Here is a 15,545-nt window from a genome sequence, read left to right as displayed (position 1 = left end):
AACATTACCTATGGGGTGATGCTATTTTTATTACTCTTGAAGCATACTGTTAACTACAATTATGGATAGTAATGAGCGAAAATTGAACAGAATATCCACTGTAAGAGCTGGTCTGTTTTCTTATCTATATAATGCCTAAAAATTAATAAAGATAGCATCACCCCATACAGAAAGCCCTCAGCATTGGGGCTATGCAGTTATTTTTTGGATATGGCTTGATTAAGTTGCCAAAAAGCCCCCAATGAAGTGCATAATTAATTAAATTACAGATGTTATTATCTTTTTATCCACTGAAGCTATTTTAGAAACAATTACATATTTGAAATCAGCATGAAAAACTGTCCAAGATGGTGAGGTTTGGTCAAGATTGAGCCAAAAACAGAAAAAAAATTCTAAAGACCCATGTCCCCCCTTAAAAAAAGTTTTCCCCACGTAATTCTCGCACCCCCCAACTTTGCATCGGTTTTCCGGCAAGAAAGTGCGGGAATTATGCGAGTAAATACGGTAGTCATCTGTGTAGTTATCTTTTCTTGTTTTGATTTTTACTACTCTTTTTTACTGTTATCGATTTTATTCTTCGGTAGATGTGTGCATAAAAATTAACCAATCTGTATCCTATTGGTCCCACTCCTGTAGCAGCTTGTTAAAACTTACAGTATGAATAAATAAAAAATAAAAAATGAAAGCCGGAATGGCTGAAGCACTTTTAGATGGTTTCGTTATAACGCCTGCCCAGGATTCACTCAACATAGAAAGGGCACCGAGCAAGTCAGTCTTGAGCTTCCTGCCGACACAAAAGTTTAGCACCAGTCTCTCTACTACCAGACGCTTTTGATCGCTGGCTTTCAATGAGCATATTACGCCTTGATCTAAAGGTTGCAGAACTGACATTGTAATTGGAGGCAAGAAGTGCAGCTCTATGTTGCTGAAACTCGCACTGCAGCAGTGCGACGAACGACTGTCCACATGCAAGTACACTTTGAGACATTTGCTTATTAAATCATCCTTCCACGTTGACAACCACTTGCTGAAGAGCTCCTCAGTCATCCACATCTTTGTGTTTGACCAGTAGGTTAGTGGAAGTGACAGTGCGTTCCAAAGGCACCGCGGTGACTTGCTTTTGCCCATAACTAGGGGCCAAAGCTTTATTGATCCATCCAAAGTGGTGGCCAACAGCACAAATATATTGGCCTTGTTCACTTTGCTGCCATCAGATTTCTCACACCGACACACAATAGTCCTACAGTCGACATTCGATTTCTCGGACGCCCGAAATTCCAGACATGCCGGACTCATATGGTGCATCGTCAAGTCCCCATAAAATAAATGTATCAAAAAGTGGGAAATTCCAGATGTTTACAGCTTTGGCCATCCGATTTTCCAGACCTTTTACTGCTAACCGCAGACTCGTAGCACTATCGACGCCTATTTGGTTGTTCTTGAACCCTCGAACCGCCCGCACCACAGCTGCCGCACTCTCGAAACCCCAAACGCCGCAATCCAGCCACATGGTGCTGCTGCACTTGTGCTCTGACAGTGGAAAAAGCTACGCTGTTGACCTATGGTCTGCTGTAGGCATGCTTGCAGACTTGTGCAAGGCGTTTATGCAATAGACCCCCTGGAACTGTTTTCGCCACGCGAGCTTTATACTGGATGTAGAGACGGCTGTCTCACTCGGAGTGGACAGTGCGTGTGACAAACTTCCACCCACCACGAACGTTGCCTTTGATAATCTGCACGCTACCGGCGTTTTAGTTCCACCTTGGATAACCTTTGAGGGCTTTGCTCACGCTGACAAAAGATAGTGAGCTATGTGCGAAATTGACCGATAAAGAAATCGTTCGTCAAGTTACGGAGGATTCCAACGACTCGGACATGGAGATTGAAGAGGCAGCGCTTACACAATCAACGAGCTCGGAGTTGACGCGAGCACTGACACTGTCATCAGTGTACAGTGACAGCATGACGTTAGCTCAAATTAGGGCAGACATCATCACGAGCAAGTGGAAAGCCTTGCAACTGAAAATAAGACTTTTTTTGTGTGTGTGCCTAAATGTTAACAAATGCGATAGCGCCAGCCACATCAGATTTTTCTTTTCTTTTTTCTTTCTTTTGCATTTAAAAAACATATAAACAGCTTTTTTTAGAGCCGCCTAAACGATGCATTTGCTGAATTGCAATGACAATCCTGTTCTCCGGCCGTGACCCTTTCTGTCAGTGAAAAATACCCACTAAAAAGTGTGTTCTCCCTTGCACTTGTTTTTCCAGACTGCCCAATTTTCCGGACGTTTTTGCGATTCCTTCAGGGTCCAAAAAATTGGACGTCGACTGTATTTAGAAGCATTTGGCAAAAGAGAGCAGTCTTGCAGGCGTTTCAGTTGTCCTGCTGTTCACATCTTGCTGTAATGTCAGGCCAGTTTTCTTGCATCCATTTGTTCACACTGTCCAAGTCCACAGCTCGGATTTCACCAGTAACGACTTCGCTGACGATCTCGTGCCTTTCTTTGAACCAATGTAACCAACCAGAGCCACCTTGAAAATCTTCCCTGCCAAGGACAAAAGCCATGCCCTTTGCTTCTTTTTTTCATCAAGGAGCCAAACACGGGTAAGTTGCGCGACCGAACGTCAATGAACCACTTCTACATGGCCATCTCAACGTCTTCATACACGTCTATGTGTATGTGTCGGGTGCCACGGGTGCTGGGTCTTTTGTTCTCCTTATTTTTTAAGATCGTGCTGAAAGTGCTCCTCGAAATCTTGTATGCTGCTGTGACGTCCGCCTGCTTTTCACCCTGTTCAACTCCATTTATAATTTCGAGTTTCATGGCGAAAGGCAAATTCTGTCGCTTAACGCCAGCCATCATGGCACAGGCACACGGTGCGAAGCACAAGGAACGAGAGAATCAGGGTGGATAACTCCCATGACCCCCACTCTCGCACAATGAGAGTAAAAGATTGGCCGTCTCAGCAAGCGCAGGCGGGTCGCGATAACTTTTTACAGGGAGGCGACGTCGGCTCGACAGACACGGCGTTGTCACGGTGGAAATAGTGGGTCATGCATCACCGGGTTAGACAGCTTTTTGAGTGAGTAGGGGGGGGGGGGGGGGAAGAACAAGGTTTGCTGCTGCTACAACGCAAGGCCAACTTCCGGAGGCACTTTTACCCTGCTTTACATTCAATATATCAGGAGTCACTGCTGCTCTTGTGAGATGTAACCGTAATTTTCACTATAAGCCCACTTATAACGAACCTGAGCGCGAAACGGCACCAGTTCGCTGTATCCTGAAGTTCATAGTAAATGAAACAAAGCTTTTAAAAAAAGTTGCGAGTGAAAACACAATTTTTTCTTTCCCCAAAAAGTCCCTGATGCCCGTGTTTCGAAGAGCAGAAGGGATAAGCGCAATCTCGAGTTCATTTGAAACGGCAGGGTTCTTGTTCGCCGAGGTCCATGGCATAAGCTGCATGAGGCACTGGCTCCGAAGTTTCGTCGTTCTGGCAATCCCATTCCTCCAAATCGCTCCCACGTCGTACTTCATTCACAATGCCTCAATCCGTGCACGGCTCCGCAGTGTCGGCATCATCATCGGCCATAATCAAACCATCGCAACAGATGCCCCCACCCGCTCTCACAGGTTGGAGTTCACAACGCGCTGCCACAAGTCACCGCCGCAGAGGTCCTGTCCAGAAGCTTCAGCTCGCCATCGGGCCCGGCGTCGACGAAGTCGGCCTCGCGAAAACAGTTTCGCACGCATGTAGACATCACCGCCGCCCACAAAATATTCATCTCCAGAACTGAATACCTGCACGCCCGAAGCGGCAAGTTGGCTGCCAGGTGGTCGACAGCTATGAGCAAGCGCTCCGCAACGCGGCACCTAACGCGCGGATTATGCTCAAGCCAAGCTGTCACACTTTCGACACTTTTTTTGAGCGGCAGGAAAAAGCATGCTAGTCCTCCCGTCGGCCACCATGACCCCACACGCACACCAAGAGCGAGCAGGACGCGCACACGAGACACACATGCCAGAACGCGTGGAACAGCTCCAGGCCCGTTTCCAGACAGAAAACGAAACTAATTCGAGCCAGCGTGGCGGGTGTCGCAGAGCGGTGGAGACGGGCAAAGGCATTTCCTTCCTCCACAGGCGAAGGGATTGTGATCAAAAGAGGAGAGCAGATTTACGAGAGAAAGGCCAGGAGTTGCGATAAAGAAAGGGGAGGATGTGGCGGAAGGGTGACCTTGAAAACCAAAACACGCGGGAAGGAGGCAGGTTGGGTAGCTTGCTTGAAAGATTCGCGAAACTCGCCCATAAAAAAACTTGGAAAGAGTGCCTACGTGTGCAGAAGTCAAAGAAGCCGCCTGGATCGGTGCGCGCGGCGGTGTTTGAAGAATCGGCGGCCGTGGTGAAAAAATCGTTTTGTTGCGCCAGCGGGTTTGCATGGCCTCATGAACTTCAATGTTTCGCGATTTCTTCCGCACAAATTAAAAGCCGTTGTAGCGCTTCCGGACTCGTGCGGAAGGCTGCTGAGCAGAGTGCAAAGTGAGTGAGAGCAAGTCCTAAACACGAAACGAATCGCCAATTATCATAGCCGGTGGGGTAGCGTACGCGCGTGCACTAGACGCAGACTATCAGATACAGTCGGTGGCCGACAATGTTGGCAAATTGTCTGGTCACTCCAGGCCGGCGACGCCAATGACAGTATCAGCGACCAAAAACAGGGTAGATGGCAGACCGGCCTTCGAAAGATTGGTGGCAGTGAGGCGAATCGGTGGCACAGGCCTCGTCTGGCGATGCGGAGTGCTCAGAGATGCGGAGTGCTCAGACAAAGGATGGAGAGGTGCATAACAAAAAGCAGTCAGGGCATGGAGGAAGGGTCCGGGAGAGCGGCAACTAGAGGGTCGTGGAGGCAGGGCCAGTGTTTAACAATAAGAATGTATGGGCACCTCAGCGATACCTGACCGGTGGTCAAAAGTGGTTTCCCGGGAAGTCAACAGACCGCCGACTCCGTTCGCTGTAACCAATCAGCAGTGCTCGGAGGCGTTCGTTGTAAGTGCGATTTTGTGCCATTGAACCAATCTATACCGTATATACTCGTGTAAGGGCCGCCCTCGTGTAAGGGCCGCACCCCAACTTTGAAAGCGGATATTTCGAAAAAAAAAAACAAAAGTTCAAAATGTCCCGCCAGAAAAGTGTAGTTAGTTCATTTACAGCCAGATGGCGCTGCACGCTTTTCCGCTTTTATTCTACTTCCGCCGACGCGCCGACCACGCTGTTGACAGCGCGCCGCCATATTTGCCTTGTGCGGCCTCTTTGTTGGCATCGTTCCTAGCATCGTGTCGATACGTTGGCAGCGCGACTTCAGATCGGTGTCGTCGGTGTCACTTTGTTGGTTGTAGTGAACCCTGCAGAAGCCAGCGCACGTGACGGACGATGGGCCGGCATCTGAGATCATTCACTGCAGCATTTAAGCTGCAAGTGATTGACTATGCCGAGGAGCACGGGAAGCGGGAAGCTGGACGAAAGTACGACGTCGATGAGAAGCGCGTGCGTTACTGGATGAATCAGAAAGATGCCCTCGCCGCTACTAACAGGAGCCGAAAGGCGTTTCGCGGGAAAAAGTGCAAGTACCCGCAACTCGAAAGCGAGCTCGTCAACTACGTCGTCGACACACGAAGGGACGGCTACGCCGTATCGACTGACATGATACGCGTCAAAGCCCTCAGCATCGCTCGCCACATGGAAATACCCCCGGCACAATTCAAGGCAAGTCGGGGCTGGGCTACGCGGTTTATGAACCGTAACCAGCTTTCTATTCGGCGCCGAACGACGATTTGCCAAAAACTGCCGCGCGAGTACGAAGACCACGTCATTAAGTTTCATCGCTTCGTGAATGCTCTCAGGAGGGAGCATGAATACGACCTGTCCCAAATTGGGAATGCGGACCAGACACCTGTGTGGTTCGATGCACCGGAAAGCACCACAGTGGATTTAAAAGGTGCGAAAAGTGTGTCTGTGCGCACGACTGGTGCAGAACGCCAAAGGTGCACTGTGATGTTGTGCATCACGGCAGACGGCAGGAGGCTTCCGCCGTACGTCGTATTTAAAAGGAAGACTCTCCCAAAAGAGAAGTTCCCTCAGGGAATCGTCGTACGTGCGCAAGAGAAGGGCTGGATGTCCGAGGAACTGGTCGTTGACTGGATTAAGACCGTCTGGGCAAACAGACCTGGAGGGCTGTTACAACGGAAAGCCCTCCTTGTTTTGGACAGCTTTAGGGGCCACTTGACCGACCGCGTCAAGAACCGAGTTGCCGCAACTCGTACGGACTTGGCCGTCATTCCCGGTGGCCTGACGAGTGTGCTGCAGCCGCTCGACGTATGCGTCAACAGACCATTCAAAGTGGAATTTCGCCGATGTTACTCTGAATGGATGGCTGGAGGCGTCCACGAGAAGACCCCTACAGGACGGCTGAAGCGGGCGTCGCTCCAACAGGTGTGTGAATGGATTTTGAATGCGTGGCGTGCCATGTCAGTAGAAGTAGTTGCTAAAAGCTTCAAGGTAACGGGAATTTCGAACTCCATGAACGGCACCGAAGATGACCGTCTCTGGGAAGACGCGGACGCCGAGGCGAGCTCCTCCGAGAACGAGGACAGCGAAATGGAATCCGAATAAAAACATTTCTGGCATGTCATTTGTGACTCTTGCACTCTGCTACTGTTGCATAAACAGTACAGACCTTTGGCCTGTACTGCCTGTACTAAATCGGCCTGATTCGTGTAAGGGCCGCACCTAGCAAAATTTTCGAAAAAAAAGTGCGGCCCTTACACGAGTATATACGGTATTTTCACAGTCATGCGGATATTGTTTGTTTTTAGCGAAAGTTCGTTTTAAGTGGGACTGTTATATGTGGGCTCGACTGTATAATCTGAATAACTATACCGTGTTCAGAAGTTGTTCGCTATACAGGATAATTCGATGTAAACAGGTTCGATATAGTCGGGCTTGACTGTATTAGGAACAATGTAGGATCCAAATCCAGTGAAAAATGGCACTGACAAGACCATTTTGAGGTGCAAGGGCAAAAAACATTTATTTCTTAGAACACTTAGGCACACCTCGATTTTCGGACTTCTGGCAGCCAGAGCTCAGCTAGCCAGTTTTAGTACAGAAAGGAAACAACATCGCTGTCCCGTGAGTTGAAATCTCGAAACACCTAAAGATGCCCGAAGACTGCAAAGTCGAACGCTCGGACAGCAGGTGTAAACATAAAGAAACACAACTGCCACGGCAGCAGCAAACGACGCATTTCCCCACATGAGCACTGGTTCTTTCTGCATTGCGCACTTGGAAATATGTGGCTAGGTTTGCCGAAGAGCTGAAGTGATATTCTCAAGGACAAGCAATTGGGGTATGATCACATATGTTTGCAAAACTATGCGAGACTCGACCCCTCCGTGAACAAAACTGCCATGCCACTAACGACTCAACAAGGTGATTTCTGCGCAATGCACGTAGCAAATGTAGTACAACACGATGCGAAATTCCACCACAAAACTGATCGTGTCCCCAAGAGTGACAGCTCCTCACGGTCATCTCATACTGCGTCACGCACACGAGCTGATCAGTCAGCGTTCTGTCCATAAAGGAGTAACGACATGATTTGAAGACATTGAGAAAGGGACATTTTTCATTTCCTTGGTATGCAGTCAACACTGTCCACACACAGGAGTCAGGCAACACATATAAAATATATGATTTTGATTTTAGTCACTGAGCATTTGCAGGCCAACTCCACTGCAATCGACGTTATCCCGACAAGTGAAGGCAGTTCACGAATTTGCATGCTCTGTGTCCTGTGCGCAGCGAAAATCCCAGAAATCGCTGTCAGGGTCACTAAATGACAATCCACTCATCGTTGTTCCCGTGCACCAGAAGCAGATGACCGGTTCGTAATTAGTACATTGCCAGCTGCTGTCTTTTAACGACGTAAGACTGCTCTGACATGCCACTGAGAAGCCACTTCCTCGACATCCAAACCGAAAGTGTCTCTTTAAGATAGCAGAAATCAAAATATTCCCAAGCACCATAACATTCATTTTAGGCTTCTCGACAACAGTACCGTAATTACTCGAATCTAACGCGCACCTTTTTTCCGGTTAAGCGAGTTCATAAATCGCATGCGCGTTAGAATGGGGTACGAAAAAAAAAATGAATGCGGTCATTCTATTGCCATCGTCATTTTCAAAATGGTCGCCCCCTACGCGCGTCGGCCATTTCTGCTCATGTGTTTCCCATGTGCGGCCTTTCGTACGTGTGCTGAGGAGTTCGTCATATTGTAGTGCATTAGCATCGACGGCATGGAAGGGCCGACTTCAAAAACTCGAGTGCACCACGATGCCGCTTTTAAAAGGGAAGTCATCGCGTGTGCACAAATGGACGGAAATGCGGGCTGCAACGCGGTCGTTCGGAGTATATGAAACATGCGCGCGGGACTGGCAGAAACAAAAGCAGAAGATTGTCGACAGCAAAGCTTCACGCAAAGGCTTCAGTGGACCACAGCAGGGTCGGTTTCCGCAAATTGAAAAACTGCTCGGCGAGTATGTGCTTGAGCAGCGAGCGGCATAGCGGCCCGTGACGACAGAACTGATCCAAATGAGGGATATGCAGCTAGCCTTAGAAAAAGGTCCAATGCAGAGCCAGTTTAAAGCGAACAGGTGCTGGCTAACTAACTTTATGAAGAGGAAAGGCTTTTCCCTCCGAAAGTGAACGGGCATATGCGAAAGTTCTGCAGAGGAGTACAATGTAAAGCTTCACAGTTTTCACAGGTTCGTCCTAAACTTGCGGCACAACAACGGCTACCTGCTTGGGCAAATCGGGAATGCCGATCAGGCACCTCTTTACTTCGATATGCCTGGCACCGCAACCGTCGAGAAGGGGGCGAAGCAAGTTCGCGTGCTGACGTCGGTCCACAATAAAACTACAGTGACGGCAATGCTCTGTTACACGTCAGATGGGCACAAGGTTCCTCTCGTACCTCATATTTAAATGGAAGACGCTCCCAAAAGGAGTCGTTTTTTCGAGTGGTGTGATCGTGCGGTCCGGCGAGAAAAATGGGTGCGCGTTGCAATCGATGTCTTAATTTTTTTTTCGTCTTTGAAATCGGGTGCGCGTTACAATCGAGGGCACGGTAGAATCGAGTAAATAGGGTACTATTATTTCGATCAACAATCCAAAAACTTAAAATTCATGTCAATACTACTTCCACTTACGAGTTACGGTGGTGTATTCGCTACCACTCGTATTCACACCATCTCACACGGAACCGAAGAAGAAATTCACAAGTGCTCGCACAGCGATTCGTCAAGTCCTTACAAAGATGTTGGCAAGCACACAGTCTCTTTTAGGCATCAGACAGCCAGTAGCATTCTAGTATTCTTCCCAAAGGAATTTGTCCCGGCCACGGAGGAAGGAACTCCTATGGTCCTGGCAGGTTCCGGTGATGTGTGGGCAGGCAGAACTGTTCAACCAGAGGCTGGACAAGTCTGCCCTATGTTGCTAAGTTCCCATGACAGGTGCGGGTAGACTGGGCATACCCCACTGCAGTGTGCGTAACATAATGCAAGTGCACGCTGGCAAGTAGACGGCCCACACTTGCCTGGTTGGCATGCTCCCACCAAAAGAGGACACCTGGTGGTGCGGGTGGTAGCCAGGTAGCTCAGGCGCAAAGTCACGATCATGTGGCAGGTAGTAGTGTAGGTAGTCATGGAGCAGAGCCAGGTACAGGCTATCCAGGATGGTCCCGGGCGCTCTCTGGCCTTCACCGCCTATGACGTCCAGCACCATGGACTGTTGAAACTGATGCTGAGACCCCTGGTGAGAAAACAGAAAACAGGATGGCACTCAAGCGATGACAAAACGAAGGCGAGACAAGTGCTTCAAAGAGAGCAAGATTCTGTCGGTGCACGATGGCATGCATGGCTGGCCCGACTTTCAGAACTGCGGGGCAAGAAAAACACACAGGTTCCGTCACTGCACAACGGATGGTACATTTAGCCAGCTCCCATTCTTTTGTGCCCTTCTATAAGAACTTGACACACAAACTACAATATCATTCCATACGGCACAAAGCAACTTTTGCCAGATTTCCCATAGCAAATTTTAGAAACAGAAGTGACACACTTTCGATGAGCGGAGTGTGAATACTGAAACTTTACAATATGAATCGACTTGGAGTAAGGCAGAAAATTGAATACTAGGTATGACATCATCATTAGCAGCAGCAGCCTATTCAATGTACAGGAGGATGCAAAAAAAAAAACACTAAAAGAATGGTGTGCCACATTTCATCATGCTTGAACCGTCATGGCAAAAAAACATACATGACACTCCAACCTCATTATTACGAAGTCTGATCAGCCATCAAAATAACTTCATTATGTCTGAAATTCGCTAGAAATGTACACTCGTAATGCTTGCTTTGTTATAGTCTATAATTCATTGAAGAGTTATGTTGAGCTTTGGGTGTAGATAATTTTTTTTTATTGTACCATGAATTACTCTACTGGCTTTTCAGCCCCGTCCGGACTATAACCACTTGAAAATAAATGCAAAACTGCAGAGAACGTAGATAACACACTGTTCATATTTATTTATATCTCTACTGTACGCTGCAGGATGAAGGTCCCTGCCTCAGCTTTAAAACCACCTTGTCTAGCACAAGCAAATTTCATTTTGCGCCAGCCAATTTTTTACTTAGGTTTCTCCACCTAATCCTGCCTTGTCCTCGATAGCCACTTGTGCAATGTTAAAAAGCTGCAAAGCATTAGGCAACAATAGCTTTTATTACTCCTCTGAAACCAATTATTTAAACTGCTTGTCATTAGAGTGCAGCCCATCAAAGATACTTTTGATGCTGAACTTATTACAAATCATCATGCTAAAAGATTAACTGCTTGGCATGTTCACAAGATGAATGAGCCCCCTAAGTACTGCAAAAATAAATCTGAAAGTAAGAAATGACCCTCTTCCTTATGTGATGTTACGTTCGCACGTTGCCACTTCCTTTTACAAGCATCTCAACATAGTTAACGTGACATTCCTGACAATCTTTTTGTTGTCTATTCTCACAGATGAGAGAAGTACAACATACACTGTATAAGAACTACAGAATGTGCAAGAGAAAAAAAACAGCGACAGTTTCAGGCAACTGTCGTGCAGTTGCCTGCAACTGCATGACAGGCTGAAATTTAGTACAAAGGCCACAAGTGCCAGGCATGTTTCTCACTGACAACATCAAAACATATTCTGTTCCATCCAAAATGCGTAAACATTCACACTCCTCTGGTAAATACTGCTACAACTACGTGCTATGACACACCGATTACAAAGCAGATGAAATCTGCCACTGAGGCGTGAAAGAGTGGCCTTCAACTTTAAAGGCGCAATGGAGAACGTTTTGTCGCCCATGTGAGCGGACAAATGACAGCATCAACATGGTCACTGTTTTTTGGAGGCATTTAGTTGTGCGTGCTTTGCAAGACCTTAATAAAGTTTTCAGCAAACAAATTTCATTGTAAGCCACTACGTAATATCAATGCAAACTGTGCAACAGCTTGAAAAAAAGAAACGAGCCCAAGACTCACCGGCTGCGATGGATTGACGATATAGTAGGCGAAATGGAACATGTACAGCTCGAAGGCATCTATGATAAAGGGCATAGTCAAGGAAACCCACAGCACAATTGACGGTACCCCTCAGCCACTACACGCTAGGTCCTTTACCCACCAGCAGAAAAAAAGAAAGGCTTCATCAGCATCGACAATTTAATCTGCAGTAGCAAGTATCTTTTCATTTTTGTGTGAGCAACATTCGTTCAGCAGCACTGTCAATTAAAGTAGTGCCGAACACTTTTTAAATAACAGTAAAAAAATGCTGCTTATTTGCAGTCAAGCTTTCTTTGAACATGTGAGCCATATATTGCATAATGCATTCTGCGGGAAATTTACAATTCCATGTCGATACAGCCACAGTTCGCTCGCTTCCTATACGTCGTCAACTGAACAGCGGGCAGCTGCCAGTGATATCATGCGTTTTTTTCATTTCTGCAAGCAATTCACGCTTGAAACAGCCTCAGTGGAAGAGGTGGAGAAGAATGCCACTATGTTTTAGTTATTCATCAATTAAAAGTATGCACTACGCTCCCAAATGAAGTCAAGGAGGCATGCTGTTGAAATAGCACTTAGTAACAGCGTTGGTAGTGATACCAGGGAATGCGTTGTTTAGGATCACCGTAGTTATTTGCCAGTGTGGGAAGACAGTGTTTTGCCTGCACGTCTTCACTAAACAAGTGGGCGAGTACCACGAAAAAGCCGCTTCAGTTTACTGCCAATACTTTCGATAATGCGTCCTTCTCAACTTCTCTGTTGAACATGCGATGTGGGTACCACCTGTTGGAAAATGTATTCTCAAACAAGTGCGATAAACCGAAAGCTTGTGCCAAAGTGCGTTTACTCGGATATAATGACAGCTGAAAAAAAATTCAGCCACCTACCGTAAAAACCGGAATATAGGTCGAATTTTTTTTCAAAGAGACGCGATGAAAAGTCGACCCCCGTCTTATATACCGGTCATTGGCAGAAAACTTATGGAAGTCTTGCAACAATGGGTTGACAAAAGTCGGTAGGCTCCATTGCCATCGTGAGCATCAGCAACAGCATCGTTGGGCGACGCCCATTTTGCGTTTTGTTTGTCCCGATTGCGAAGCAAGGGTGGCTGCGGTGGTTTTGCGCTGTTTCATTATCCCCATCTGAGGCTATCTCCTTCAATATGAGTGGCAGCCGACGTCAGTTCACGATGTGCTTCAAGAAAAAAGTCATCGAATATGCGGAAGCCCACGGCAACCTGGCGGCACAACGAGAATTCGGCCCGACGGAGAAGAGCATCCGATACTGGAGGAGCCAGAAACAGCGCATCATAAGTTGCAGCAACCAGAAGAAAACGTCGTTTCGTGGACGGACTGCAGTTCACCCCGAACTGGAAACGGCACTCGTCGAGTTCGTACGGGAGCTGCGCGCAAGGTCGCTACCCGTGACAACGGAGTGCATCCGCGTGAAAGCGCTCGAGATTGCGCGCGACTCGGGGCTCACGAGGGCGCAATTCAAGGGCTCGCCATCGTGGGTGCGCCGATTCATGAAGCGGAAGGGCCTTGTTCTGCGGCGGCGTACTTCAGTGTGCCAAAAACTACCCGCAGAGTTCGAGCACAAGCTTGTGGAGTATCAGCGCTTCGTCATCGAGCTTCGTCGACAGCGTTGCTACATGATGGGCCACATGGGCAACGCTGACGAAACTCCGGTCTGGTTCGATATGCCATCGAACACGACTGTGACCGAGAAAGCAGCGAAGCAAGTGAAGCTATTGACAACGGGCAACGAGCATTCGCGGTTTACCGTGATGCTCGCGTGTACAGCAGACGGAAAGAAGCTGCCTCCTTATATTATTTTTAAAAGGAAAACGCTACCGAAGGAGGACTTCCCTCGGGATGTGATCGTGAGGGCAAGCGAGAAGGGGTTCATGAACGAATCCCTCATGCTTGAATGGATCCGGCTCGTGTGGAACCGGCGACCCGGTGCCCTTTTTCAACGACCGAGCATGCTGGTGCTCGACTCTTTTCGCGGTCACCTCACGGCCGATGTGAAGCGATCGCTGTCCGATGGCAAGACGGATCTTGTTGTCATCCCCGGGGGACTGACATCTATACTCCAGCCACTGGACGTTGTGCTGAACAAGCCGTTTAAAGGTCGCGTGCGCGAGCTCTACAGTGAGTGGATGCTGGGAGACAATCCCAAGACCCCCGCTGGCCGCCTACGGCGTCCACCGCTCGCAACCGTTTGTGGCTGGGTGTCGTCAGCCTGGAAATCCCTCCCGGAAGAGATGGTTCGCAAATCCTTCCGCAAATGCTGCATCAGCAACGCGTTAGACGGCACAGAGGACGATGCACTCTGGGACATCGCTAGTGAAAAACAAACATCATCCGACTCGAGTTCGGATGAGTCCGAGTAACTTCGTGACCTCCTAGCATTGAACAGTGTCTAAATAAAAATGAATGTTACCACAGTGCAGCTAGTTGCGTTGCGTTTTTATCAAGGTAAGGGTGTGCCGCGATACTTTGCGATTTTTTTAAATTTCTTTTTTTACGATTCGAAGTTTTGGGGGGTCGTCCTATATTGCGGTCCGACCTATAGTCCGGTTTTTACGGTAGGCTCGGCGGATAATAATGAAATGAAGCTGGTGGCTGACAAATAAGCCCTTGCTTTGCGAATTATTTTATTTGTTTGAATGAAATGAGAACGAAGTGGGTGAATGAAGTGGCAGGAGCAGCTGCGGGAGTAGTAGCGAGTTGTGGGAGGAGGGGCACATACCCGTAATGGGACTTGCCCACTTTCTCTGGCACATACCCATTTACGATCTATGAAAACTTCCCGAAAAGAAAGGTTTCACTAAGAACAGTGTTGCTTTTAAACAAAGCATTAATATATAAGGCCATTTTTCGCGCCCCGATTGCAAGCCATTGGTAAATGAAAGTGATACAAATTAGCAATGTATCGAGTTTTTACTGTATCCTTTCTGAATCTGTCGAGAGGAGTTATTGGGACATGTCACGTGCACTGAATGCTTCTCCTTGCTTTCCTCTGAACTAGTGACCGGGAAGCCACGCAAGGAGATAGGAAATAGAAAAGCTACATCAGCGTGCTTCATGAAACGCATTCGTATGCTCATAGTGAGATTTCAGTGCATGCTAGTGCTGCCACTGTGCAATTTTAGCACACTACATAGTGTGGTGCTGGCATGCAGCAGCACCCCCAAGGCAAGAAGTACGTCTGATCCAAACGCTGCTCTCGATTTATGCCTGCAACCAACTAACAGCAGAAATTGCCGAAACGATGCAATCTAGCGGCTGCTGACAGTTTCGAAAAGAGAGAGGACAGGCATCTGTACGAAGAGAGGGCACTTAAGAAAGTAGAAACTCCACGCTCTGCTTGTTGATTCTATGGGCAGTGTATGACCAGAAAACTTGGCTGCACTACTCATAGCAGTGTTTTGCACAACCTTCACAAAAACCAGGAGATACTGAAGCCAGGGAAAGTATAACGCACATTAGTCTGTACTGTTTTAAGGGTACTGCAATCATTGGGACATAGATGCAAAAAAAAAATGAAGCAGACAAAAAAAGACCGTGCCACCTGCTGGAACCAAGCATGCAACCTTTGGATTACGTGCTCAATGCTCTTACACTAACTGCCAGTGGCAAGCTGTCTAAGCTGTCTTTTAGTCCATTCAATTTTCTTCCCACCTACTTCACAATTCTTATAGTACAGTTAAAACAGTAGAATTAATGTGCATTACACCTTTCATTTTGGCTTCATTATCTGCTGTTCTATATCAAGACTGTGCCAAAAAAAGGAACGAGCTCTAGAAAAAATTCTTTTCGTTCATTCATAGCAGTACTTGCCCTGCATACTATGTTTTTTCCGACAAGCACGAGGTGTCATTTAG

The 15,545-nt window shown here is 47.6% G+C and overlaps 1 protein-coding gene across 2 annotated transcripts in view; it reads right to left on the bottom strand.

Moving 5' to 3' along the window:
- The window catches only part of LOC119170357 (sphingomyelin phosphodiesterase 4), a 104,512-nt gene that overhangs the window by 76,185 nt on the left and 12,782 nt on the right, over nucleotides 1-15,545 (bottom strand). For both annotated transcript variants that reach the window (XM_037421505.2, XM_037421497.2), the window contains exons 5-6: nucleotides 11,636-11,694; nucleotides 9,649-9,863 (exon numbers count right to left, since the gene is read on the bottom strand). In XM_037421505.2, coding sequence (XP_037277402.2) covers nucleotides 9,649-9,863; nucleotides 11,636-11,694 — 274 coding nt within the window. The remainder of the gene's footprint in view (nucleotides 1-9,648; nucleotides 9,864-11,635; nucleotides 11,695-15,545) is intronic.

Source organism: Rhipicephalus microplus, chromosome 3, assembly GCF_043290135.1.
Source record: "Rhipicephalus microplus isolate Deutch F79 chromosome 3, USDA_Rmic, whole genome shotgun sequence".
Classification (NCBI taxonomy): domain Eukaryota; kingdom Metazoa; phylum Arthropoda; class Arachnida; order Ixodida; family Ixodidae; genus Rhipicephalus; species Rhipicephalus microplus.
The sequence above is the reverse complement of the archived record's forward strand: the minus strand, read 5'-3'. Positions and strand labels throughout refer to the sequence as shown.